The sequence below is a fragment of the Aspergillus flavus genome, chromosome 4 (genome assembly GCF_009017415.1).
Source record: "Aspergillus flavus chromosome 4, complete sequence".
Classification (NCBI taxonomy): domain Eukaryota; kingdom Fungi; phylum Ascomycota; class Eurotiomycetes; order Eurotiales; family Aspergillaceae; genus Aspergillus; species Aspergillus flavus.
In genome coordinates, this window is record NC_092405.1 from 3,548,732 (window position 1) to 3,574,295 (window position 25,564).

The following is a 25,564-nucleotide window of genomic DNA, read 5'->3' on the forward strand; positions in this document are numbered from 1 at the left end:
CAGAGAGGTATAGTCGCCGCTATTCTTCTATTTGCAGCACTTAAGGATGTGAAGCTCGACAGTCGCTGATTGTGCACTATGAAGCACCTATTTCTCTTCCGAACACGCGCAGCTACATATCATATAGCACTACGTACGCTTACCCAAGCTACCAAACCTGTGTCTTACAGGAGCCGCATATTAGTGATTTGAAGTTGGAATTCTAGCATTACATTCAATTTTCTCAAACTATTATATGTACTTCGAGCCCATCGGACGCAAGAGATATATATCACCATTGGATTAAAGAGAAAAAATAATCCAAGGCTGGAGAAAAAATGGAATTATATCTCTCATCCAAGTCGCTATTATGCACTTCAAGTCCAACACTGTCTTCTGGATTTCTTTAATTTTGCAAAAAGCATTTGCTGACAACTGTATGGTAGCAGCACAATCTTCTAGACCATGCACACAAGCAACGACTCCCAGAAAATACCTTCTGCTTGGAATGGGAATGAGAGTACCAAATCAAAACCCAGTTCCCTGGGGCTCTCTGATCATCAATGCAAATGTCTGGCTTCCCTCTCCACCACGCTCTGTGTATTCCAGCCGTATCTCCTCGATGATCTTCCACCCATGCTTCAAATACGCTGGCACTCCTTCCATCGTAGCTTCCAGATATATCCGGGCATTACTGGCATCTGCTTTCTCAATACCCCATTTGAGAAACGCACTCCCTATTCCCATTCTTTGGTACTCAGGTAAGACACATAGTAGTTCCAGGACTAGCAGTATTACTAGCAGTCAATATCATAAACTTTCTCATGTAGAGTGTGCAAAATAAGTTAACGAACCAATATCGGTTTGCTTAAGATGTCTATTCCTACTCCGCTTTATCATCTCCTCGTAGAACGTATAGGTACCCTTGTTCAACTTCGGGGCATACGCCCACGCATTCTGCATTTGCGCCTGCGCATCAATGCTCAGACTCGTGTCCACGGCTCTTTCAACCCCATAAATAGCTGGGATATTCCAGCGACTGTATGCGATGGTTTCACCGGTTTCAGAGTCGACACCCGCTAGAATATGGCAGTCGGACTTTGCGAAGTGCTCCAAGGAACAGACTGTTTTGAATGTGTGGACTGCCAGTGGATCACATCCTTTATATGTGCTGCGCATATAATTGGACGAAGGGAAAGAGCGGATTTCAATGCTCACGAGTGCACCCAGGTCGGATGCATTGGCATACTTGATTTCCAAGGGCACAGATGGACCTGGCGCCATTTTCGGGTGCGACTGCCGTGAGTGTGGAGGCTCAATCCCGGGGGGAACAGTTTGGATTTGTACATTGAATGAGTCATTCATCGATTCCATGACTCATGGAGTGGTGAAACTTAAAATACAGAGAGAGTTCTTTGCTCTCTGTTATTTGTACAGTGATACCTTGGCATGCTAGGAGGTAGTGAGGGGATAATGAGGGCAGGCGGTAGAATTAGCGGGGATAGCTAGAAGTACCATCGACACTGCTTCCTTCTAGTTAGTACCCAGAGCCGGTTGAACTTCACCCATCACTACACAAGAATACGAGAAGCCATAAGAGGGTCGAAGGCAGGGAAAGCTCTAGGAGAAGATAGGATCCCTAGTTTCCTCTGGCACAAGCTGATCAAAGTACTCGTCATCCTCCAAGTGCTTAGAAGTTAGGGCTACCTAGCCTACCCCCACTCCGGCCGGACTCTCCAGGCGGCTCGGTCCGTTGTAGCGCTTCGCCCATCAGGGCCCCAATATAGCCACTAGGATCTGATAGCCGCCATCTTAACAAAATTGACACAGAAACAAACATAAACCCCTCTTGCCCTCATCTCTCACTATTCCATATGAGTCCACAGAGTAAAAGGAGAATGCCAGTTGTTATCTATTAAATAGTAGAGTTGATTAGCTACTCATTTATCTAGACAGTACTGAAAGACTGAAAATGCCAATATCAACCCCCAAACACACATTAACGTGATTTGATTCTATTTATTATACTAAGGAGCGAATCAACTATCTCACACAGTAACGACAGACAAATAGGAAACATGAGACCCTAGTCTACAGGAAACAGAAACAAGTAGACGAGCGCTGAAGCCGGTTCAAACCAGCATGGACAGAAGTTATTAAAACTGATAAAAAGCACCCGAATACCCATGGCTAGATGGGGCGATTAAGTGACTGGCATTCCTCATCTTCGTCACTGCTTTACTCCTCGCAGTCTTCAGGAGAGACAGATGCGGAGACTTCGCACTCGGCGCAGTCGTTGGGGCCGGAAGCGTTGGCTGAGGCGTGGTTGCCGCTGGAGCCGCTGGAGGAGCTGGAGCTGCTGCTTGAGGAGCTGCTGGATGAACTGCTGGAAGAGCTGGAGGAGCTGCTGCTGCTGGATGATGAGGAAGAGGACGAAGAGGAGCCGGAGGAGTTGCCGGAGTTGTTGCCGCCCTGGCAGGCTTCGCACTCGGTGCCGGAGTTAGGGGGAGTACCGCCGGATGGAGGCATGCCGCCAGTAGGAGGGGAGCCACCAGAGGGAGGCATACCACCAGTGGGAGGGGAGCCGCCAGTAGAAGTACCAGTCTCTTCGCCAGTGGTGATGCCGGTTTCAGTGCCAGAGCTGGGGGGAGTACCGCTGCCAGTAGGGACGTCGCCGGTAGGGGGAGTGCCGCTAGTAGGAGGGGAGCCACCAGAGGGAGGGGAGCCACCAGTCTCAGTGCCAGTCTCCTCACCAGTTTCAGTGCCGGAGGTGGGAGGGCTACCGCCAGAAGGAGGAGTGCCGGAGGTGGGGGGAGTGCTGCCAGATGGAGGAGATCCGCCAGTCTCAGTGCCAGTCTCCTCGCCAGTTTCAGTGCCGGAGGTGGGAGGGGTGCCGCTGGGGGTGTCGCCAGTGGGGACATCGCCAGTAGGGGGGGTACCACTAGGAGTGCTGCCAGTGGGAGGAGTGCCGCCAGAAGGAGGAGTGCCGCTGGTGGGGGGAGTGCCACTAGTAGGAGGAGTGCTGCCAGATGGAGGAGATCCACCAGTCTCGGTGCCAGTCTCCTCGCCAGTTTCAGTGCCGGAGGTGGGAGGGGTGCCGCTGGGGGTGTCCCCAGTCGGAACGTCACCAGTAGGAGGAGTGCCGCTGGTAGGCGGGGTGCCTCCTGAGGGGGGAGTACCGCCAGAGGGAGGAGTACCGCCGGAGGGAGGAGTACCTCCCTCGCAGTCTTCGCAGGTATCGGTACCCGAGCTGGGGGGAGTGCCGCCAGTGGGAGGCATGCCACCGGTGGGAGGAGTACCACCAGAAGGAGGCATACCACCAGGAGGAGTACCACCAGAAGGAGGCATACCGCCAATAGGAGGCATACCGCCAATAGGAGGCATACCACCAGGGGGCATGCTACCGCTGTCAGTGCTGCTGCCCCAGGTATTGGTGTTCGAGTTCTCATTGCTGTTGGAGTTTGAGTTGCTGTTGGAATTCTCGTTGCTGTTCGAGTTCTCGTCACAATCCTCCTCACTGCTGCCAACGCTGACACCCATGGTGTTGCCGGTTCTTTCACCAGTCGCGCATTCCTCACAGGTACTTCCGTGAAGCGATCCGATCCAATTGAGGAATGGACCGAAGGTCCGAGCCGTCAATCGACCAGCGGCCGGGTTGGAAGCTTCAAGGACCTTCCCAGGGACCGTCGAGGTACGATGATAAGTAGAAGGAACAGTCACCGGGACTGCAAGGGCTGTTGCCGTCAAGGCGACAGTAGAATAAGCGAAACGCATACTGAAAAGAGAAAAGGAAAGATAATAAAGATCGTAAGATAGTCTTTTGTATAGAAAGCGAATGAAAAGAAGAGAGAGATGCTGTCGAAGCTTGCTTGGATGAGGAATTGCTTCTGGAGGTCTGCGAGGCTTTATATACCTTTGATCACACCCCTTTTCAGCGATCAATTGACTTTGACAATGGCATTTGCTCGGGGAGGTTGCATTGCAACAGCTCTATTCGGGATAAACGTGATGGTTAAGATGTAGATCCAAGTTTCAAGCCGAGACAACCTCTTTAGCCTCAAACCTTTAGTAAAACTCAATTGACCAGTGGCGAGCACGGAGCTAAGCTCTGTGCTTCTAGAAGAAGCACATGTCTGTGCATGTGCATCTTTGACAGCTGGACTGAGTTCCTGTACCATCGAGGATGAGTGTATCTCGTCTCCCTTATCTTGATATGTCTCTCGACAAGCACTCAAATCGCTCTATACAATCCCATAAAGCAACACAAACCCTGACAAACCATCCGATCCTCTAAGCGAAAATCATGGTCAAGTGGACCCCTTTAGTGCCGTGTGCTCAACGGTAAACTCGAACCTATATCCCGTCCGAAACTCTTGGCCTCCCTAGTCACTGACCTGGAGAGCCCAGACCAGACGGTGGTCTCTAAACCGGGGTAGATCATGTGGTCTTGGTGAACCGTCGCAGTGAAATGCTGTTTACTATAATTAGCAGAACTCTCTAACTGCCCTAAGCACTCTTCTGACTCTCGCGGTGGACTTGCAGTCGTTATGACTAAGAGGATGTAACCTTTTCAATACGCCAGTGTCAAAGTCAAACTTGAAACTTCGCTCGGATAGCACGGCATTAAGAATCTATTCTCGGGTTTAGTTCATAATAGTGATTATTAACATTATAATCTGAATTGCATATCTGATGGTATCTAGGTCACTTGACCAGATATGCAACAAAACGAGTATAACAATCACAACCCTACAGAACACATCTAAACTCCCTCCAAAAACAACCTACACCAAAACCCCATAAAAACGATAGTAACCCACAACCAAATAAGAGAGAATAACAAACTCAAAAACCCCTACAATTGAACCCTCGAAACCCCCCAAACTCCACCCAATCCCCCATTCCATATATAGATAACCCTGAAACAAACCCCCCGATCGCGGCCAGAAAAAACCCTGAAAACTACCGTTTTACCCACAAAAAAGAACAAGAAAAAAGTCCCCGAAAACTGCCAAGAAACCCCATCGTTTCATGCTGGCCTTATCAATAGACACTTAGACCCGAATCGGGATATTATCATGCATATTAGGTACTTCTGCGACGGGATCGGCAAACAGTGGGGATCTGGTGTTTGGGGAAAGTTTATTTTACATATTTTTTTGGCATTTGGGGTGGAATTTTGACTGGTTTTGGGTGGAATACGGTTTCAGTCGTTGGTGGACCTTGGTAGAACTGTTGTCGATCTGCCGGGGGTGATCTTGGGTTTTGGTCATAGTCGGGTTTGTTGGGTTACGGGTATGGGATTTTTTTGTATTACTTGTTGTTGTAGGTGAGGGTTTATTTTATTGTTTATTGAGGTGAGTGTCGACCTGTATTAACTTAGTAGAATGAGAGTACTTGAGATGATAATACTACATTCAGAGAAATCTAAACCTTTCATACTATAGTCTAGACCAGCCCTACATCACAAGTTCCTCAAGCTGTAAAACCTCACCATCAACGATCGGCACATCATGTCTTCGTATGCGGAAGCTCCTGCGCCGGATCAACCATCCCTGTCTCAGCATAGTACACCTCCCAATGCTCAATCAACCTCTGTAAAATCTCTGGCTCCGAGTCCGCCCGATCAACCACCTCCCCGGGATCCTCATCCAGGTTATACAACTCCCACCGATCCTTCCCCAACGGCGCAGTCATATAGAGCGCTTTCCACGAACCCTGCCGAATAGCTCGTCTCCCAAACAACTCCCATCCCGTAATATAGCCCTCCTCGTCTTCATGAAACTCCGCCGTCCGGCCCGCAAGATGCGGCACCCACGACGAACCACGCACGGGAACAACCTCTCTCCCCCTAAACTGTTCCCCGGGAAGAGACACACCCGCTAACTCCAAAACCGTCGGGAAAACATCCATGACCGTTGCAAACGAGTCGGTCTGCCCATTGCTAACTCCCAGCGGCGGATATCGCACCACACACGGACACCGGATGCCACCCTCCGTGATCCAGGTTTTGAATCCGCGCGAAGGAGCCATAGCGGCACTAGCCCACGCGGGACCGTACCAGACGAATGAGTCTGGGTTGCCTATATTCTCGAGTGAGTTGTCGTAATACTTGTCGATGATGGTCTTCATGTTGCCCGAGGGTCCCATGACGGGTAGGGCTTCGAGCATTGCGCCCTCGGCGCCGTTGTCGGACATGAACAGGATGAAGGTGTTATCTAGTTCGTCGGTTGATTGGAGGTGGTCGATGACTCTTTGAATATTCTGGTCGATTAGATCGACCATAGCGGCGAAGACCTCCATTTTGCGGGCTGACCCGGCGCGTTCCTCGTCGCTCAGTTTGTCCCAGGCCCAGTCGTCGCTTTCGAGGGTTATGGGCGCCGCATTGACGTCTTTGGGCACGCGGCCTAGTTGGATGAGGCGTTCGAGACGCTTTTGGCGGAGGACTTCGGGGCCTTCGTTGTAGAGGTCTTTGTACTTGTTGATTAGCTCACGCGGGGCTTGGAGAGGCCAGTGGGGTGCTGTGAAGGGCAAGTATGCGAAGAATGGCCGGTCGTCATCTTTCTCCCTGGAAGTCAAGTATTGGAGCAATTGGTCTGTGAAAGTTGTAGTCGAGTAGAAGTCCGAAGGGATATCGGTGGTTCGGTCCAGGAATCTGTCCCCTTCCATCCAGAACGCGGATGATTTCAATGGCGCCAGGAAGCCATCTCCAGGATGTTCCAGTTGAGGCTCGTAGTTAAAGTGGTTTCCACATCCAGCGAGGTACGAGAAGTTCTTCTCAAACCCGCGAGAACAGGGAGCGATCTCTTTCTTCAGTCCTAAATGCCTTCTCAACTGATTAGTTTGTTATATACCATTAGTGGATTGGCTGGAGTATACGTACCATTTCCCCGACATGGTCGTAAAATAACCAGCATCCTGCAGCACTTCGGACAAGGCGGCTACTCTCCAATTGAGGTATCCCTCATACCCTGGCTTGCCTTGGTACTGTTTAGCATTTCTCATATATTCAGCCATCTGGCCCAGCCCGGCAATGTGATTGTCGGTGCCGGAGAACAGCATAGAGCGAGTAGGTGAACAGGCTGACGCGGTGTGAAAATTGGTCAGGCATGTTCCTGTCCGTGCCAGAAAATCCAGTGCTGGAGTTTCAATCTCCGATCCAAATGGCTTGGTGTCACTGTATCCGAGATCATCGGCCACAATGATGAGGAAATTAGGGCGGCGAGCTGAGCCCATGTTGTATTCCTAATTGGGGTACAAGATGAGCGCAATTGGTATGACTACTAAAGATATCAATTGGTAGGAAGAACAAGCACTTACAACCTTTTAGGTCGCCCGGTTATATATTTATCATGGGACCGGAGCCCTCCGACACAGATATCGAGGGTACGTAAGACGTCTCCCCGCTGTCGGCGATTGCGCCATCGCTCCTTAAATTATTTACACAGGAAATAACATCCGGTGGGGTATTCAATCAAAGAGAAAGATGAGGGGAACCCGGCGGCATAAATGATATCTCAATCCACTGGAACGAATAATTCCATTTCTATTCATTTAGTTGTGGGGACAGAAGTACTCCGCAACTCTCCAACATCACACTTCTGCCGACAGGAACGAGACAAAAGCATCATATACGTCAAGAATGCAGAAACCCTTCCCATAGATCTCAGGATCAATGAACAAACCCGGGTATAATTCACCAAACGCCCAACTGCAATGCATCCCAAATCCAGCCTTCTAAACATCAAACTACAATCATTGTCTAGCGTTAGTTCTCAACGTTCTCGACCCTCGCCGACGACCCGCAGCAGGTTCAGGCGTATCACTAGCCTCCACCTCGGGACTTAACATAGGTCGTCGTCTGCTTCGACCACCTCGGACGCGGCTCATCGCTTGGCGCAGAAGTCCATCGGCCTCATCGTCCAATTCCATCTCCACCTTGTCCTCCAGTGTCTCAGAGCCGCCTCTCAAGTTGTGAGAATCGACCTGTGCAACCTCATCCGTCCACTCTTCAGAATACGGCTCTTCTGGAATAGCGCGTCGCCTGGCAACTTTGCCCTTTCCTTTGTCACGCGACGACCGGTTAGAACTTCGGCTGCCGCTTCCTGCTCGTGAGACTTCTTCGGACAGCATCGGCTCAGCCTCGTTACCCTCCAGGGCCCAGATCTCCAGGGCTCGAGAGAGTAGTGTTCCCGCAACACCGGCACCAGCAGCAGCGTCTCCACCTCCACTAGCCCCCAAGACACGAACCGCTTCGTGGAGAGCGGTGACAGCCTCCACCGTCCGGCTTAGTTCGAGTAGAACAAGGCCACGAGCTGTATGGAGTGAGCCAATCAAGCCGCGGTCCTCGTAGCCTCCAACACCGGACGACGCCGCACCAGAAGCATTGCCTCCACTTCCTCCTAAGAATGGGGTATACCCGAAGCTAGCACCTGCAGCACCGATACGAAGACATTCATCAAACTCAACTAGTGCCTCTGTAAAGCGTCCAATGCGACGCAGAGCATGGCCCAAGTTCGCCCGTGTGGCTACCCATGCTCCTGGTTCACAGTTGAGAGAGGCGGCCAGGCTGAGAGCTTGGCGGAATAATTTTACGGCTGGTTCAAGATGATTTTGATGGTAGAGTACAACACCCAACTCATTGAGTACCAACGGATCGCCGCCCAGGGAGGACGCTCCAGTGGATGGGGTAGGAGGGAGAGCGGGAACCGAGCCAGACGTTGCGCCCGTCGACATTGCATAGGCTGCGGACAAGTATTCGTGGGCGAGCGACATGTTATTCAAGGCTAAATGCTGCATGCCGAGAAACAGTTGCGGCAAATGACTTCCCTGGAAGAGTCGGGCCGCCGTACTATAAGCCGCGATAGCTTGATCATGCTCTCCTTCAGCAGCGAAGGTGTGAGCAAAGCCAATCCATGCTGGCGCTGAATGAGGATCTAGCAGAGATGCCTTCGAGAAAAATCGTCGGGCTTCCGCTACTTTAGAAACAGATAGATAGTAGACACCAATGGCTAGGTAGGTATAAGACTCTTCTGGAGCATGATCCGCCAACGTGTGAGAGAGAAGGAATAGCGCATTGGTGGCGCCAGTTTCATATAAGCATGCCAGATGTAAGGGATACACGGCAGGCGCATGACCCAGATGGTTCTGGGCTGGAATGGAGGCTGTCGTCGCTGTTAGCGCCGTGGACGACTGGGAGGTCGACAAAATCGACGAAGTCAGCTCTAGCGCTTCTGCGAAGCGGCATTGGGTATACAGGGCCTCTGCGCGTGAAAGCAGTATATCCGGATTCTCAGAGAGGTTGTAGTGCGTGGACAGTGTTTCGGTTGCGTCGGAAAGAATTGCAGGGGACGAGTATTTTGATAGTCGGGTGGTATAGAGCATCTTCGTGAAATGAGCGGCTTCCTGAGACACAGATGGGTCCGGACTGGAGATAGAGTCAAAGTCAAGTGATTCCAAAAATTCGAGCTCCTCCGCAGGTGACATTAGCGAGTTCTTCATCAATTGATCGAACGCCTCGAAGCATTGGACATCAATGCGCACAGCATCCTTGTAGCAATCACGAGCGCGATCAAACGCATTCTGTTTGGCAAAGCAAAGCCCTCTCAAATAGCACATTGCGGCCTCAAAACGAATGTTACTTGCATCCTCCCGCTCTCGCTCTTCGCCGCGATCGATCCGCGAAGCGGTGGTTTTTCCGTTGCGTAAAGTGACATGGCTTTGGCTATTTAGATGCTGCAGCTTGCGACGGCTGTTACTATTATTGTTGCTGCGGATCAGATGAGTCGGGTTGTGGTCGCCGAGTATTGATAGAGCCTGTTCAAACTGGTTTTGCTTTATATAACAATGCGCGGCCAAGTAGCGACAGGCGGTACTTCTGGGGATCAAATCCTTCCGTGATAGGAGAGCCAAAGCTCGGGTGAAGTTGTTATTCGAGAAATGTACTTGAGCCAACCAAAAGGCATCCGAGTCGCTGTCTGAGCGAGTAAAATACGTTAGTCCTTATTGATTGCAGCGCGAGGGCACAGGATCTACCGACTAGTTAACGCGAGCACTTTGTCACCGATGTAGACTGCCGCATCATGCTGGCCACGGTTCAACGCATCCTGCCGCCAGGAGCGAAGGAATTTCTCCATGACACTAGTTGTTATGCGCTATCGAGTAAGGGCAAAAGGGATTAGGGAAGCTCGGAGTTGTTGCAGTGAGGCATGGGGTCCGGAGGGGCGATAAAGATTAGGCGCATTCGTTGGTTCCTGGTTCCAGGTACAACCGCCAAACTTTTCCCCAAAAGGTCTCAGAAACAAGCGTCTAACAGAGCGACGACTATGGCTTATCCACGGAAACAGCTGGTCCAGTGTACGTTCAACGCAGGAGGGAAGGAGAGAATCCAGATTGGAATCTATGGATGCGATCCGCGGAATTGCATGTTTGACTGTTTTGTTTGCTTGTTTTATGCTTCCCAAAATGGCGCGTCACTAGGTCTGTGCGCTTACCTTATCGGGTAATTGGATATCAACCTCAACTTTCTCATACAACGAATTGAGGTAATCAAATTCGGCGATTGCCTGAATTTGTTACCCGCTCAAGGGTGGCTCGCAATCAGATAAGAATAATCTGTCCTCCCAACTTTATCTTACAGTCACGAGCGAGGGGACCATGCCTATAAAGTTGATAGATCGAAACCCTCTAGGCCCATAGAGGCATCTGTGCAAGGGCTCTGGGAGAAGCAATTAGTGCTCAGAATATCGGGACTACACGCATGTATCTCAAGCTCATTTTCTTAACTAAAACCACGCTAGGGCTTCGAACTGAGTTAATCGCAAGATAGAAGCATATTCGCAACCCACGACCTTAAGAGCGAAGTTAGCCTGGGAATGCCAGACTACCGGAGACTGCTTTGTTTAGGACATCATAATTATATTTATATCCTCTACCGGAGTTGTCTCCTACCATGTAAGGCTGGCAACCAACCCGCTCTTTTCAGGTCCGTCTCGCGTACTTTAATTCGGATAACTACATCCATAGTTCAATACATCGAATAATACGGTTAATAAGAATGACCCAGGGTGGGAAACAGCTGGAAATAACATAGCCAATACACCATCATATTTAGTAGACTATATCTCTGGTCTTCGATTACAGTTCGGTGTTTTGGGTTACGAATGTGAACTCTAATATGATGGATAGCTAAGGCTAAGTTTACATTTATATATTTCCCGAAAGTGTGTAATAGTATAGCCATGTGCCAGCAGGCTTAGATCTATCAATACACAAGAAATGAAGAATATGAACATAGACGAGTGTATAGTAAGAAATCGAAATACCGATATTGAGGAGACTAATACAAAGCAAACCTATACCCATGGATGCATAACGCTCATGTGAAGGGAAAATTATTGCCGTGCAGAATAATTTGAGTACTCCATCAGTTGCATGGTGTATCTTTTGGCAAAGCGAGTATATAAGATTAGTATCCCCGCAAAAACAATTATCTTCTCCTCATAAAATTCGCGGCAATAGAAACGCTGTATAGCCACTAAAGTAAGCTCTTTTCAGTCTGAAAAGAGCCTTTTTCGATCGCGGTATCAACATCGCAGTACGCAAGTAAAGAATCTCTTTCGCTCTGTCGGAGGTCAATAGGGACATGCTAGTGACCGCCTTCCTATGAAGCCAGTTATTTCGATTAAGTAGGCGGTAAGCACCACGACAAGCCAAACTCTTTACCAAAACCGGAATAGTCAAGCCAAAGCATCTGAACTAGCGCCTCACACGTGACCAATATCAAGCTATCATCTTTCTGATATGAATAGCAACATCACCATCATCCAGATATTGTTCCCTCTCAAGCAACAACCACGCTGCTACAGCGACTAAAAGCAAATCCAGCCCCCATACAGCACCCCAAACCCAGAAATCCAAATAAAACACCGCCAATATGTCTGAGAGAAAGGTCCTTTCGAAGGTGAGTTCATCAACCCTCCAGAAACGAATCCTTATAACCCTTGCGGTATAACTAACATATTCCAGTACTACCCACCAGACTTCGATCCGAGCGCAATCACCCGTACGAAAAACAAACAGACAGGCCCCAAGGTGATCACGGTTCGACTTATGGCCCCGTTTTCGGTATGTTTCTACCTAACCTCCTTTCGCTTTGGTCATCAATTTGCAGCCAACTGATATTTATAGATGAAATGCACTCAATGTGGAGAATTCATTTATAAGGGTAGAAAATTCAACGCGCGCAAAGAAACGACAGAAGAGAAATATTTCTCTATCCCCATTTATCGCTTCTATATTCGGTGCACGAGATGTAGTGGCGAGATTACATTCAAGACGGACCCGAAGAACATGGATTACACGGCGGAGAAGGGCGCGAAGCGGAATTTCGAGCCATGGCGGGATCCGAAGAACGAGACGTATAACGAGACAGAGGAGCAGTTGCTGGATCGGCTAGAGAAGGAGGAGAACGAGGAGCACGAGCGCGCGGAGAGGGATAAGATGGCTGAGCTGGAGGAGAAGATGTTGGACTCGAAGAGGGAGATGGCGATTGCGGATGCGCTGGATGAGATTCGGACGAGGAATGCTAGGATAGAGAGGAATGAGGCGCTGGGAGATGAGACGGCGCTTGCGCATGTACGGGAGGAAGTCGACGAAGATAAGTTGAAGGCTGAGAGGGAGATCGAGGAGGCTGCGCGTAGGGCATTCACCACGGAAACCGGGGAGAAGGTGAAGAGGCTTGTTGAGGAGGATTTTTCAAATGGCGCTACGCCAGACCCCAAGCCGAGCGACGCGCCACCTTCATTCGCACGGGTCAAGAAAGCGAAGAAGCCATTGCCGAATAGTTTGGGCATTAAGAAGAAGGCAAAGCCATCGCTGGTGTAAAACATTGCTCGTCGAAATTCTTACATTGCTATCTATAGGCTTGGCGTTCAATCGGGATTGTATGGGATACAGTTGCTTACGAGCATTACGACGAAGGATATGACTTGACTGCTGAATTATTTCAATTCTTATAAATACTAAATATGACAAGGACAATCAAGAACGTATAGCGATTAAGAGACAGGTCATAAGCATATCCATCAAAGATATTTCCCAGAGCGCCACGCTGAAACAGTAAAGTAGTACCACAGTGAAACGGAACTAGCTCATCAGAACCATAGGCAATCCTCCACAATCCGCCGAGTAAATGAAAACGCCAAGCAAACACGAGAAAATAATACACCAAAGAAGCAAAAAAACACAAAGCCCCCGACTAGAGGTACGGCATCCACAAAGCATCGCAGGTTGCTAGATGCTGAGGGTTGACAGCCTTGGAGATCAGGTCGATAGTAGTTTGGTTGGCTGGCAGATTGCCCTCCGGAGGACTAGCAAGGCTGACAGCCCGGTTGACGATGATATCGCTGTTGTTATATACCAAATCACGAAGCTGCGGAACTGGTAGAACGCCCCGATGCTGTGCTGTAGCCCAGAACATCATTTCGTCTCGGACGAAAATGCTTAGTTGCTGCTCAAGCTCATGACGGGGCTCCGTAAGGCATCGGGCAATTGCCATCAGTGCACAAGCAAATAGACCTTCAGTGGCGATGGGTCCCATCAATGTCTGAATATTGGGAGTCAAACGGAAAGGCACCTGTTCCGGGTTGTAGAAGAAGGCCTTAGCAGGGTTGATGGCTGGGATCAGCTCAGAGCTCCAAATGTCACCCGTCGTCCTAGAAATCATGATCTTGTTGGGATAGCGGTTGCCCATATGCATCACGTAGGTCATGAAGGCGATGGCCGCATATTGGTATGCGAATTGACGGCGGAAGAGCCAGAAGTCCGAGAAGTTGGGGTACGTCTTTTGGAAGTAGTCCAGCACAATGTTGCTGGGGACCCACTTCTCCTGGATCGCAGTGAGGATCTCAGTTCGAAGTACCTGCTGTTGATCAGGTGTCCGCTGGGGGATATTAGTCATGTTCAAGTATGTCGGTGCGGTGGTTTCACTTACACTTTGCTTCGTCTCTGCCAATGATCTCATCTTTTCCATCGTGAACAGTACAGGATCATCCTTGTTGATTCCAACCCGTCGACAGTAGTCTTCATAGATGCCCTGCATGGAAATGTACGAGGGATCGTCACGGACCAAACGAATATGGGGTGCCAACGGAACCATGAGCGGAAGATGGAAGTAGAGATTGCGCCGTCTGCTTTCCTTGCGTTTGCCTAAAAGGCCGTTGAAAATACGGAACAACTGTAGAATGCGCTCCTCGCGTCTACAGTGCCGAGCTGCTGGATGCTGGACTGCGAAGGGATGTATACTACCATCATGGCCACGGATCTTCAAGCGTCTGTGACAAACACCAATACCGCGTACTAGATCAATATCAGGCAGGAACCGATCAATGCGGACAAAGTCCTGGTTCTTGTCTTTATGCAGCAAATATTGACCAGGCACTTCAACCTCGTCGAATTTGAGGAATCGGAACTCGCTGAGATGCGGAGAGTAGGTCTCGAGGAACTGGGACTGAGGTCGGCGATCAAGCTTCTCTTCGAACTTGTCACGCCAACGCCGCAACTTCTGAATATACTCATACATCGTAGGCTTCTTGACAACGAAGTCGGCCTCGAAAGATTTACGGATATGGGCCGGGAGGATGGTTTCGGCGAAGCGCGTGATGTTTGCTTCCGTAGGAGCAGGAAGCTTGAAGTCCTGTGCATACGAGCCAGGCATGCGGCCAACATACGCCAGTCCATCGTTCAATAGTGCGACAATGAGACGATAGGCATCTTCGTCGGGCGGACATTTGAAGTTCTTGTGGATTTGGTCGACCATCGTCTCCATAGACAGCGCAAGCAATGGGAAAGCTGTTTTGAGACCGGACATGATCTCATCAGAGTATTCCCAAGGCTTCTTGAGGGGCTCCTTCTCAGGCTCTGTACTAGCGCTCTGGTTTGGCTGTGATACTCCATTCTGCCCAGGTACCTGGAGATTCTGCTGCTGACCACCTTGAGCTTGGTTCTGAGTTTGACCTTGACCCTGGTTCTGACCCTGGTTCTGACCCTGAGCAGGAGACTGCTGAGCTTGGCCGTTGACTTGAGGGCTCTGGCCTTGAACCATTCCCTGCTGAATCTGGTTCTGAGCTTGCTGTTGGTTAGGCAGATTAGCCTGGCCTTGCACGGGAGTGGATGTATTGGCATTCGGAGGCTGAGAATTCTGCGCAGGTGAGCTGCCCACAGCTGATGGAGAAGGCTTGGGCTGCGGTGAAGCTTGGGCCTGGGCTTGAGCCTGCTGCTGTCTGGCACGATTCAGCTTCTCCTGCTTTTGATCATGCTGCTTCTTGATATTGAGCATATCTTCCCTATTCGTACGCAGTAAGAAGAAGAGAGCCTGCGGGTAAAGTTTTGCGATTTTCACCAGAAGAGCTTTGCAAAGGCGTGCTTCCCGATGCGAGAGACTAGTAAGAAGCTGTGGTATGAAGGTGATCCAATACCAGACAGGAGTGTCGCCCTTGAAGTTTTCGAAAGCAGCCGCGACACGACCTTCTTCGTTGTCCAAGCTAAGAAGCCAGAGGATACGACTGAGCAACTTCCTAGCTTTGGAGTTCTTGTAAAGCCCTGCAGCTTCTAGGTAGCAGCTTACAGCATTGCTGGCTAGCTCATAATCCGATGGGTCGGACTTCTTGAACCGCTGGTCACTGTATTGTCCCCACTCGGACCAAGCCTTCGCAAGCCTCAAGTCATAATAGAGGGCGACACCAAACGCATCATTTGCTTCACTAACGTGGCTCAATTTAGCCAAGAACATACCCTTCAAGGTGTAGAACTCTGCCTTCTGCTGTGCACCGAAGTAATTAAGATTCGTATTGTTAATCACATCCAGTCCGCTGTTTAGCTCCTTGGGGTTTTGGTAGTGACATTTGGCTTGTTCACGCAGTTTCAAGAAAGCCTCTTGAATCTCGATGTTCGGAAGCGTATAGATTCGGCTAAGTTGATTGATACACACCTCAGGCATTTGATGTTTACGTGCAACATGGGCGAAGCGGTTAATGATCCATGCAGTCTCGTGGTATCCGCGGTAAGCATAGGAATTGCTGGCCACATTGTTGGTCTGTGGTGGCAGCAAGCTGAGATACGTTGCATTGATCAATTGGAAAATATGCTGACGCCACGTAACCAAATCTTGCCAGGCGTTAATGTCATCCCAGAGGTTAGGAAGGCGGTCACGCCAAGTTCCCAGTAACAGTTTCAACTCGGCTGATTTCGTATCCAGGTTTCGCTCATTGGTTTGTGAGAGACTGGCACAGATATGGCTTGCATCATGAAGCTCGACTAAGAGCTGGAAGTGCTGCAGAATAGGGATGTGAGCATTTGTAATCCTCTTCGGCAACTGAAGCCACTTGCGGATGGACAGCTGAATGGACTCGTCACAAACACCATTGAACTCCTGAATGTTCTCCTTCTTGATGTGATATTGAAGGAGTGCCATGAATGCCTGGAAAAATGTACGTCTCGGCGTCGGCGCATCAGAAACGGACTTGATAAGAGACTCGAGCTGTTCTCTATTGCCCTCGCTCTGCCAGTTCTCAATATTGCGCCAGGCAGCTTCAAGAAGAAGATCGTTCAGGTTCTCATGCTTGGCAAAGTCGCTAAGAATCTCCCATTGCTGCAGCTTTTGCGCGCAAATCAACCAATGATCCTCCCAGAGGTAGTATTCACCTTGAGAGAACGGCATTGCTCCAGAGCGAGCTTTGATCTGGGCATTCTCGTACAACTGCTGGGCCTTATCCCACATTCCCTGTTGTTCATAGGAAAGAGCAGCATTGGTCTCGACAAATTTGCAACGACGGCGCCAGGTACCGTAGAAGAAATCGTCTTCCTGTAGCCCTGCATAGATTTCAACAAGGGCATCCAGGTTGCTCTCGCGAACAGTCGGTGTGTCAATTATGGGATTGATGGCCGTTTCTTCCAAGTATCCTGCAGCTGTGTACCAGGCATCGTAGGTCCGGCTAAGGTACTTCATCACATGTGGGGGAATCTTGAACCGTGGCTTAGCTCGAACCGCACCCTCTAAGAGCGCTTGTACAACGTTCGGTCTCTTATCCAGCTGCCTCTGGTGGTACTCGCGCGTGATAAGAGTGATCATACCCTTTTCCAAATCAATGCGATCTTCTCTGGACAAGGTGGACCAGAAGATAGTGAAGAGATTAGTCCAGAGTGTGTAGGCAACATTTGGATCAGTGTGTTGCAGCTGGCAGAGTGGTTCCATCAAATCCCGGGCTCTAACGTCACCGATATCCGCCACGAATCGCTTCCGCTCAGAGACAAATGCCTCTAATTGAATGTCGACCATAATATCGGCTTTCCTCGAATCTTTGTCGGCATTTCCAAATAGGAACGATAGAGGGTAGACAGTATAGTCATCAGAATGCAGCTTAGCGGGAGCATTCATATCTACACAGCCCAGGACCAGATGGGATGCCTGTGAAAGCCAAAATGAGTCCGCGAGGGTATCCCAGTTCTGGCAAGTCAGCACATAGCTGAGTCGGGAACTAGCCAAACGAGTCAAACTTCGATCGAAGATGGTCATGAAGCGGTTGCGCATTTCAACATCCTGTGCTCTAGTACCAATCAAGAATGCATGCTCCAAGCGAACGGTCAATTCAGTCCGTGTGATCTTAGAATCCTCGTAGATCCTGATGACAAGGTCAAGGAATTTCTTGAGCATGGTTTGGTCCTGTCGCGACTCGAAAAGCAGCATCTTGTGCAAGACCGCAGTCTTCTCCTTCAGTGTAGGCCAGGATTCATTCGAGTGGAAGATCCAGGTCTCAACCATACCAAGCACCTTGCTGCAGAGTTTTATGTTTTGCGATCGCTCCACAAGCTGGGCCAAAACGCTCAAGAAAGGACGCCTTTGCTCCCCTAGGTGAGACATGCGCACGGATATCAACTCGATAGTCTTGAAGATTAAGTCCACTCCAATTTCAAACTCTTGCTGGTCCGGAACTCCTTCCGCGGGTTTCGTGCCTGGAATGACCTGGTTCTGGTTGTTCACGGAAGCTGCGACATGTTCCTTCGCCAGTTTTTGAGAGAAGACTTTCATGACCTGGGGGATGTGGGTATCCATCTCTGCGGGTTTATTCTTAGACAAGGTCCAAAGGACGTTTAGGCTAGAGACATAGTTGTTTGCCGAAAGTGTTTCTGTTGCAATAGCCGACAAATACGTGACAAACTCAGACGGTGAGTGCTCGACATCCATGGCATCCTCTTCTTCCGGCTGGTCATCGGGCAGAGCGTCAAGAACGCGCCTGACAGGAGGCAGTAGCTTGGGAGAGATATCCACTTCATCCTCAACGCCGTGCAGACAATCTTGTATCTCTGGGTTATCAGAACGCAGAGGCTTCTCGAAGAGTTTCTGGATCAATGGCAGACGACCTGTGATCCAGTCGTCTGGCTTAGCTGCCAAAAGGACTCGAACCACTTGCAAAGCATTAACCATACTCGTGATGTGCTTTTCGTCTGATTTGTCAGCTTTCTCGCCTGCAAGAATGGGCTCCGTGACCTTCTGGTAAAGTTCGATATCTAGGTCGCCCCAGTACTCTGGAGACAAAAGGTTTCTCAGCAAGTGAACAGCTTTCTTGACCATGTCTCCTGTAAGCACAGGCTGCTGTGTCTTTGAAGAAGGAAGGTCGCGAATACGAGAAGCCGGAACAGGGAATCGCTCAGGGATAGTGGTAATGAAGGTAATAAGGTACTTCGTCAATGCAGCACGGAGATCAGGAGGGACCATATATTCAGACCGCTCACGAGCATTAGGAGCAAGAGATGGAGACGACGATGTGCCCTGAGTCTCCTCAAGTTTACGTTTCTTTGTGTTGGGAGACTCGATTGTGCCGTTCGGCATAGCAGTATGGCTCTTGACACGCTTCTCTTCCCAGTGCCATATGAGGTTGATGAGGTTAAGTGCGAGCTTCTTGCTCTCATTAGACGAGTTCGGAGGGGAAGCTATTTTGATTAATGAGGGCACAATAAGAGGCACGAAATGCTCTCGTGATTCATAGAAAAGATCAGGCTGTCGCACGAGGAAGTGGAAGATGCTCATAACTTGTTGCAGGTTTGCAGTCTCTTCAGCCAGGATGCGCCTTGGCCACTTGGCCCAGAGTGGATAGCGCGCATCTGGCGCTTGAGCGCTGCTACTCGCTGTCATGATTCGAGTAGGTAAGACAGGGGCAAGAACATCAAGGGCTTGGGTGACAAGGGCCTTGCCCTCATTCTGGTGTGCTCTCAAAAGGGCAACATAAACCTGGACCACGATCTTGAAGGGTGTCTCATAGTGGGCTATGAAGTAGCTGATTAGAACATAGGCTCCATATTTGTTAATGATGTCCTCAAGCCGGATATAGTTCCAGGCGAACTTGATGATATCCTTGCGAGAATCTTGCACAGTCTGATGGTGATACTTGATCAGCAAGGCTGATAACTGAAGAAGCTCCATGCGAGAATGGTCAACACCTGACTGGCTGGACTCTTCACTCAGGTCCGCCAACTGAGGCTTCCACAGGCGACTTTGGATGAATTCAGTCATGCTCTTGTCCATGAGCTTGGGGCTATTAGGGGGATGGTTCCACGTTGTCTGAACATCCATTGCAAATATGGGGTTGACTAAATTACGGAACGCATAAGTCTTCATCTTCTGGGAGCATGTGCGTTGGCCGTAAAGATCGAGACAGCGCATTATGACAGAGCGACGGTAGTCAATCGACTCATTGGTGATGATATGGCGATAGATGAACTTTGGGAATGCCAAGGTGCGTTTTAATTCATCCGCAGACAAGCCATCCATAACTTCGAAAAGGAAATCCAAATCTTGTGTTGACTCCGCCAGGTAGATCGTGAAGATGTCCATCAGTTGATCCTCGGCCTGCTCAACTCTCAGTCTCTCAGCTGCTGGTAACTTGTCGTTGCGCAGTTTCTTCTCAAGTTCGCGTCCGGAGCTCAGTAGCTTAGCCCTCAAATCCGCATGAGATACAAGCCAGCGTTTTGTCGATTGATATGAGCATATGGAATGAGTAACGTAGATACCATTTATCGCAGCAGTGTTCTTGCCATCCGCCGATTCCTGCCCGAAGAAAGCAGATGTGAAACCCTCGGTGTCGGCAACAACAGCTGAACGCAATGCTTCACTTTCTGGGTCGGCAAGAACCTGGCCAAAGAAACGCCCAAACCGCTCCTCCTTGAAGCGCGCCTGGAAGAAAGCTAAGCTCTCCTTCGGATAGCGATTGAGGTACTTGACAAGAGGCTTGCGGAAGGGACTGTTGGAAGTCCGACGGAGCTTTTCTTCGAGATCCAATACCTTGTTCACGAGGTGTTCCATAAAGGATGTTGCAGCTGGCGGGAGGAGATGAAAGATATTAAAGATTGCAGCAACAACTTTCATGGGTGGGCTTTGCTCAACAAGACTGAAGGAAACCTTTTGTAAAATTGCATCGTCGGCAATAACCTTCATATGATCCAAGAGACGAGCACCGATCTCAACTTTGAAGTAGTTGGTCAGCAAGGTTAACAGCCGGGCAAGCCCGTCAAGACCAGCGACGCTCAAGCGTTTGGGATCTTGAAGGTTCATCAGAATGGGACGAAGACCATTCTGCAGCAGATCCTTTGGAAGCTTGTTTGTCTGCGTAAGGACATCGCGCAGGCCGGCGTTTGCTGCCTCGATAACGTCAGGAGACCGGGAGTAGAGAGACTTAAAGAAGACAGAAATGATGCGAGCACGGCTGGTGTTCTGGGGCGTGTTGGCAAACTCCGGGAAGCTCATTGCCATCGATAACAGACGGAGACAGGCCACGCGCAGATTTACAATCATCTCAGCATTCTTGAACTCATTTGGCTTGGATGCCAGAGACTCGTCATCAGCATCTGCCAAGGCGAGTGACTCCAGCATAAGTCGGTTTAATGGATCGTTGAACGTCACGATGTTATTGTGAAGGCTCAAGCAGAAAGTGATAGCATCAATAAAGCCTATCTGCGTGGGGAAAGGCAGTGCCCGCAACGGTTTGTTGAAGATAGACTGCAACAGACGATCCTTCACAGGGAAAATGAGCTCATGCACTTGGCTCCCTAGCACCTCAGCAATAGTTGAGAAACTGCGACGAGAAGCTTCCCGAACGTATTTGTTCATATGTGAGAGCTCATAGACAAAAAACCCGCACAAAGAATAGAGACGGCTCTTTTCATTCTTCAAGTCATCCTTGGAAACATTCTTGCAGCACCTTCGAAGGATCAAGTCCAGGGTATCTTGCGCCCTTATTCTTGTACTAGCAGGCAGATCGGCTGGCGTGTCCTTGATGACATACATCAACGCCCGGACAAATTCAGCTTGTTTGTCGAAGAGCCAAGAGTCACCCAGATCCAAGTCCGTCGCAAAGAGGTGAATACCAAGACTCCCTCCCGCTTTGGTGAACCACTCTTCACTATGACAGCTGTGGCAGAAAACACGACCAAGATGCTGGAAGAATGGCAGCTTTGAAATGCGCTCCGGGGTACCAAAGATGACGCCGGCTGCATCTTTCATGATCTGCATCGCTGCCTGCGCACCTTCACGGACAAGGGCATTGTCGGAAGATAGACTCTCGACGATGGCCTCCGCGAGGACTCGCGAGTCAAGGTACACCGATCCTTCGCCACTGGCAACATCGAACGGCTTCCTGTTGTGTCTAACTTGAGCAAGGGCTCGTCCAACTTCAACGACTGCGAAATGTTTGCAAACGTCAGCTACAAAACTGTTTGCAGTTTGTTTTAGATCAGGCACAGTGGTGGCGAAAACGCAAGCCTTTAGAAGCTTTTTCAGTGAGACCTCCTGTGACAACTTCTTCGGAATAGAGCTTGATCGCTCCGATTTGTCCAAGATGTCGGCCATGCCAGTGGTCTTATTCTCGAAAAGATCATTAGCGTGAAGCCGAAGGAGCGATGCCAAATCCTCTGGAAGAGTTTCAGGTCCGATAAAGAGTTTCAGCTGAGACGAGATCATGCGGAATGCCTGCTGTTTGTAGTACCCATCAGACGCCTTTGCGGCAGGCGTCTTCGGTGTCTCCATTAACTTCGCAATTGCCAAATCAATCCCGATACCAATGGGAAAAGGACGCTTCTCACTAGGCCCAATAAGCTTGATATCGAAACTGGGAGCGTCATCGGTAAATTGTTCAAAGGTAAGTTCGGGAGGATGGTTAAGGAACTTCCTGTTGCGGCCGCCAAGCTTGCCCAGTATTCTCATGGTTGTATGCGCATGGAAGTGGTTATACGGGTGAGGCCGAAGGTGGTCCCACAGCGCAGTCATCAACTCGTCCATAATAGGAGCCATAATAGGATCCAGGTAATCGGCAGTGAGATTGTCCACGCAAAGCTCGAGAGTTCGAAGTCCCTGTCCTACGAGATCGGAGTCTGCGCGCAGCGCTACTACGATAGGACGCATGAGGTAACTCAGATGTGGCAGGAGATGGCTAAGGCGAGCGGGGACAGTAAGGGTGAGTTCAACGTAGAGATCACGCTCTTGGGGCTTCCGAGCCGCGCTCAGCAAGTTGTTGAACGTCTCGAGAAGCATTTCCAGCAGGGGCAAGATTTCCTTGTACAGGAGCTCGAAGCGGCCACCACCTATACTGCGGAACAGTGACCGCAATAAAAGGAAGTAGTTCATAGGCTCCTCGGCAGTCACGGAAAGCTCTATACATTTGGTCACAATCTTGGTTACATGAGGGTGCAACACTTGCTCGTTCTGGACTGAAAAGAGCGTCACTGCCATGAAAGAAAGCTTGAACATCCTGAGCAAGATTTTGGCCTTGGTCATATCTGACGTTCCCACTTCGTCGATTCGATCCATGAGATATTGAAGCACCATTCCGGAAAAGGCAGGAGACGTAGCCTCGCTTGCTAAGAAGAATTGGGGCAGATGCAACAAGGCACCATGTTCAAACATAAGCTCATGGAGGTAGGGTATCTCAGAATGAAAGACCTCGTGGAATGTGGCTGTGTCGATGCAGTGGAATACGGTTCCAAAACTCTCCAGAAGTTCCTTTTCTTCTCGTGACATTGGTGCAGTGTACTGACTTGCTAGGAAATCAAAGGGGGAAGAGTAGTTTACTTCTGGTGGTGGCTGGTCTACGCCGTAATACTTGAAGACCCGAGCTCCCTCATGGAATAGTTTCTTGATGACCCGCACTTCTTCTGCGTTATAACCGTAAGAGACTTCAGACCAATTGATCGGGACACTGTTCGGGTCGATCTGGATATGATCTGGATTGCAGTTCTTCAGCTGATGGAAGATATTCTTCAGCCCGTTGATCAAGTTCTTGAAGAGGAAGATATTATCTGAAACGGGATCCCCTCCCCGGTCGCGAGGGTTCGAGGTCTTGATCGGCGACGCTGAGAAGATGTCAATTTCATCCCAGTCGGGCGGGTGGTCCTTGTCGGCAAGGTATCTCTCTGACGAAGGCTCAATGTCTTTCTTGCTCTCCTTGTACGCTCTTGACACTTTGACTGCATTGTCAAATTGGTAGTTCATAGATGCAAACTTGTCACCAATAGCATCTAGAATCATGATGAGGAAATACCGGGCCTCTCGCTTATCATCAAGCTTGGAAATCTTTTCTGCCATGTTCAAAAGCAACTTGGCACTCATTGTTTGAAAGCTTGTCCCTGGGAAGTCATCGTGGAGGTTCTTAGTGTACACCTCGACAGTTCGTCGGATCTGATCACGAGTCAGATGGTCCCGTACGTGGTGGATCAAGTCTGCAAGCATGCTATAGGCAAGAGGCCGCATCGTCTCATATACAGTGAGGCCGTCCCCTATTAGAGTCCTTTCATCAAGAAGCTCGTCAATCTTCTCCAAGAAAATCTTCCGATAGTTGAAGTTGATGATATGACGAATTGCAACAAGAAGCTCCTTCCTGGCACTGGATTTCTCCCTGGGACAGTCCTGGAGAAGGCGGACGACTACCGAAGGCAGTGTCGGAAGGAAATCTTGAAGCTGATGGGCATACATGCGCAGCAAATACGCCAAGAAGCTCATCGTCTTCACCTGTGCCGTTATGAATTCACCAAAGGCAGATCTGTTTTTGATTTCCTTGCATACACCAGTGAAGATCATACCCTGAGCAGCTGCCTCCGCGTGGGCTTTCTCCTGTGGCTTAGCTTGGAGAAGTAAGATGCTCTTTATGAGGGGCACAAAAAGCTTCACGTTCGCCGCTACAGAATTCCTATGAGTCTGGAAGATGGAGACGACGATGATCGGACATTCTGCCAGAACCTTAAACGACTGCATTCCCCTGAGTAGAACGTTGCTCCCTTGCTGATCGGACGGACCGAGGTCTGAGACTGAAGTTGCAGGCGAACTAGGTCGAGGAGATTGAAAGTTCTGAGCTGTGGCACCTGGTGTTGAAGGCATGCCGGAGGGTGTGGCCTGGCTAGGTGTGTCGAAGGTGTCGCGAACAACCTGTTCCATTGTCTGGAACATCTCTTGAATAAGCTCTAGGAATGGCTGTACCCGGGCAGCCGTTGCCTTTGCCTGATTTCGTTCCAAGTCCATGATAGTCTTCATGCACAGGACAGCATTCTCTTCGTTCTCGATCCGTACGAGGTCCATCAAGAAGTCTACCATATCCGCGGCGTAGGGCTCGACATCGGGAGAGGCCATTGGTAACCGGTGTAAAGTCTCGAGGACACAATTGCGTAGTTTCTGGGCGGTTACACAACACATGAGCTCCGACCCCACAACGTACGTCTTCAACGCAGAAAGGCAGGACGATATCTCCAACCGAGGCGACTCACCTGCTCGAACGACAAGTTTGTAAACACCGGCTCTCCCTTCAGTATACCCTTGAACACCGGCCATAGCTTTGAAAGGAAAATGGGATAGCTTGCACCAGAGCATAGCGGCTCGATATTATCTCGTAGTTCGACGGCGACATTGGCTCGGATTTTGATATCTGAAAGATAGTCAGCAAGGGCAACAAGCTCCGTCAAGCTGCCCTAAGACAGGCCCAAGCTCCCATCCCAGCGTATTCCCCATAACTATCGAAATATCGGACGTACCAAGCTTCTCGTCGCCCAGCTTGCTGGCGTAAATGTCGATATTGCGCTCCATGGTCGGCGAGACCCCTCCAGGGGAGTGTTTCACAGGTTAAATTGATTGTATTAATGCCAGGCCACAAGGCCGGCTAAAAGTCGAGCGCCAGCACAATCCGCTTTGTACGTTGTGTTCATAGGCGTAAAAGCGACGGTAATAGGCTATCTTGAATGGCCCATCGACGGAAGACGCTGCATCGGACAAGACAAAGAATACAAGCGTCAAGTCATTAATCTCCCTCGCAAATTAAACAGAAGGTACAGGAAAGAAGAAAAATTAATTAAAGAGCGTAACGAGAGAGAAGGACGTGGGGAGCGGGGAAAGAAAGTGGAGGGTATCAAAGGTCAAGAGAACTGCGCGCAAATTCACGCCTGCAAACCGATGGACCAGAAAGCAGCAGCGAGAACGCGGGTATCGCAGAGACCCCGAACGGAACACTAGGCCTAAACAGGCAATTTCGCTACATCATTTCTCCATGCCGATAAG

General features: G+C 49.8%; 6 protein-coding genes across 6 annotated transcripts; 1 reads left to right on the forward strand and 5 right to left on the reverse strand.

Annotated features, from left to right (window-relative positions):
- Positions 1-79: 79 nt before the first annotated feature.
- F9C07_1582417 (acyl-CoA N-acyltransferase) lies at positions 80-1,686 on the reverse strand. The gene is made up of 2 exons (XM_071508228.1): positions 834-1,686; positions 80-764 (listed from the first exon to the last, which is right to left on the reverse strand). The coding sequence occupies exons 1-2, from the start codon at positions 1,351-1,353 to the stop codon at positions 508-510; spliced, it is 777 nt and encodes a 258-aa protein (XP_071366617.1). The 5' UTR covers positions 1,354-1,686; the 3' UTR covers positions 80-507.
- Positions 1,687-2,217: 531 nt separating this feature from the next.
- Positions 2,218-3,753, reverse strand: F9C07_10547 (putative nuclear pore glyco protein p62; the record flags this gene model as incomplete). The annotated part of the gene is made up of 1 exon (XM_041286035.1): positions 2,218-3,753. The coding sequence occupies one exon, from the start codon at positions 3,751-3,753 to the stop codon at positions 2,218-2,220; it is 1,536 nt and encodes a 511-aa protein (XP_041146619.1).
- Positions 3,754-5,490: 1,737 nt separating this feature from the next.
- Positions 5,491-7,215, reverse strand: F9C07_10546 (putative arylsulfatase; the record flags this gene model as incomplete). The annotated part of the gene is made up of 2 exons (XM_041292258.1): positions 5,491-6,805; positions 6,863-7,215. The coding sequence occupies 2 exons, from the start codon at positions 7,213-7,215 to the stop codon at positions 5,491-5,493; spliced, it is 1,668 nt and encodes a 555-aa protein (XP_041146620.1).
- A 489-nt stretch (positions 7,216-7,704) lies between these two features.
- Positions 7,705-10,228, reverse strand: F9C07_1582412 (anaphase-promoting complex, Cdc16 subunit). Its single transcript, XM_041292259.2, has 2 exons — positions 10,019-10,228; positions 7,705-9,956 (listed from the first exon to the last, which is right to left on the reverse strand). Exons 1-2 carry the CDS (start codon positions 10,113-10,115, stop codon positions 7,735-7,737), a joined length of 2,319 nt encoding a protein of 772 aa, XP_041146621.1. The 5' UTR covers positions 10,116-10,228; the 3' UTR covers positions 7,705-7,734.
- Positions 10,229-11,749: 1,521 nt separating this feature from the next.
- Positions 11,750-12,974, forward strand: F9C07_2283852 (CWC16 protein). The gene is made up of 3 exons (XM_041292248.2): positions 11,750-11,941; positions 12,007-12,105; positions 12,169-12,974. Exons 1-3 carry the CDS (start codon positions 11,915-11,917, stop codon positions 12,862-12,864), a joined length of 822 nt encoding a protein of 273 aa, XP_041146622.1. The 5' UTR covers positions 11,750-11,914; the 3' UTR covers positions 12,865-12,974.
- F9C07_2283853 (uncharacterized protein) lies at positions 12,975-25,527 on the reverse strand. Its single transcript, XM_071510657.1, has 3 exons — positions 25,045-25,527; positions 24,781-24,938; positions 12,975-24,688 (listed from the first exon to the last, which is right to left on the reverse strand). Exons 1-3 carry the CDS (start codon positions 25,094-25,096, stop codon positions 13,238-13,240), a joined length of 11,661 nt encoding a protein of 3,886 aa, XP_071366618.1. The 5' UTR covers positions 25,097-25,527; the 3' UTR covers positions 12,975-13,237.
- Positions 25,528-25,564: the final 37 nt, after the last annotated feature.

What these genes read in the sequence shown, in the direction of transcription:
- F9C07_1582412 (XM_041292259.2), bottom strand. Translation starts at nt 10,115, where the DNA reads ATGGAGAAATTCCTTCGCTCCTGGCGGCAGGATGCGTTGAACCGTGGC. An exon ending in CAAAGTGCTCGCGTTAACTA is followed by an intron (nt 9,957 to 10,018) that starts GTCGGTAGATCC and finishes TTACTCGCTCAG; the next exon opens with ACAGCGACTCGGATGCCTTT.
- F9C07_1582417 (XM_071508228.1), bottom strand. Translation starts at nt 1,353, where the DNA reads ATGGAATCGATGAATGACTCATTCAATGTACAAATCCAAACTGTTCCC. An exon ending in TCTTAAGCAAACCGATATTG is followed by an intron (nt 765 to 833) that starts GTTCGTTAACTT and finishes TAATACTGCTAG; the next exon opens with TCCTGGAACTACTATGTGTC.
- F9C07_2283852 (XM_041292248.2), top strand. Translation starts at nt 11,915, where the DNA reads ATGTCTGAGAGAAAGGTCCTTTCGAAG. An exon ending in AGAGAAAGGTCCTTTCGAAG is followed by an intron (nt 11,942 to 12,006) that starts GTGAGTTCATCA and finishes AACATATTCCAG; the next exon opens with TACTACCCACCAGACTTCGA. An exon ending in GACTTATGGCCCCGTTTTCG is followed by an intron (nt 12,106 to 12,168) that starts GTATGTTTCTAC and finishes TGATATTTATAG; the next exon opens with ATGAAATGCACTCAATGTGG.
- F9C07_2283853 (XM_071510657.1), bottom strand. Translation starts at nt 25,096, where the DNA reads ATGGAGCGCAATATCGACATTTACGCCAGCAAGCTGGGCGACGAGAAG. An exon ending in GCTGGGCGACGAGAAGCTTG is followed by an intron (nt 24,939 to 25,044) that starts GTACGTCCGATA and finishes ACTATCTTTCAG; the next exon opens with ATATCAAAATCCGAGCCAAT. An exon ending in CAAACTTGTCGTTCGAGCAG is followed by an intron (nt 24,689 to 24,780) that starts GTGAGTCGCCTC and finishes GTAACCGCCCAG; the next exon opens with AAACTACGCAATTGTGTCCT.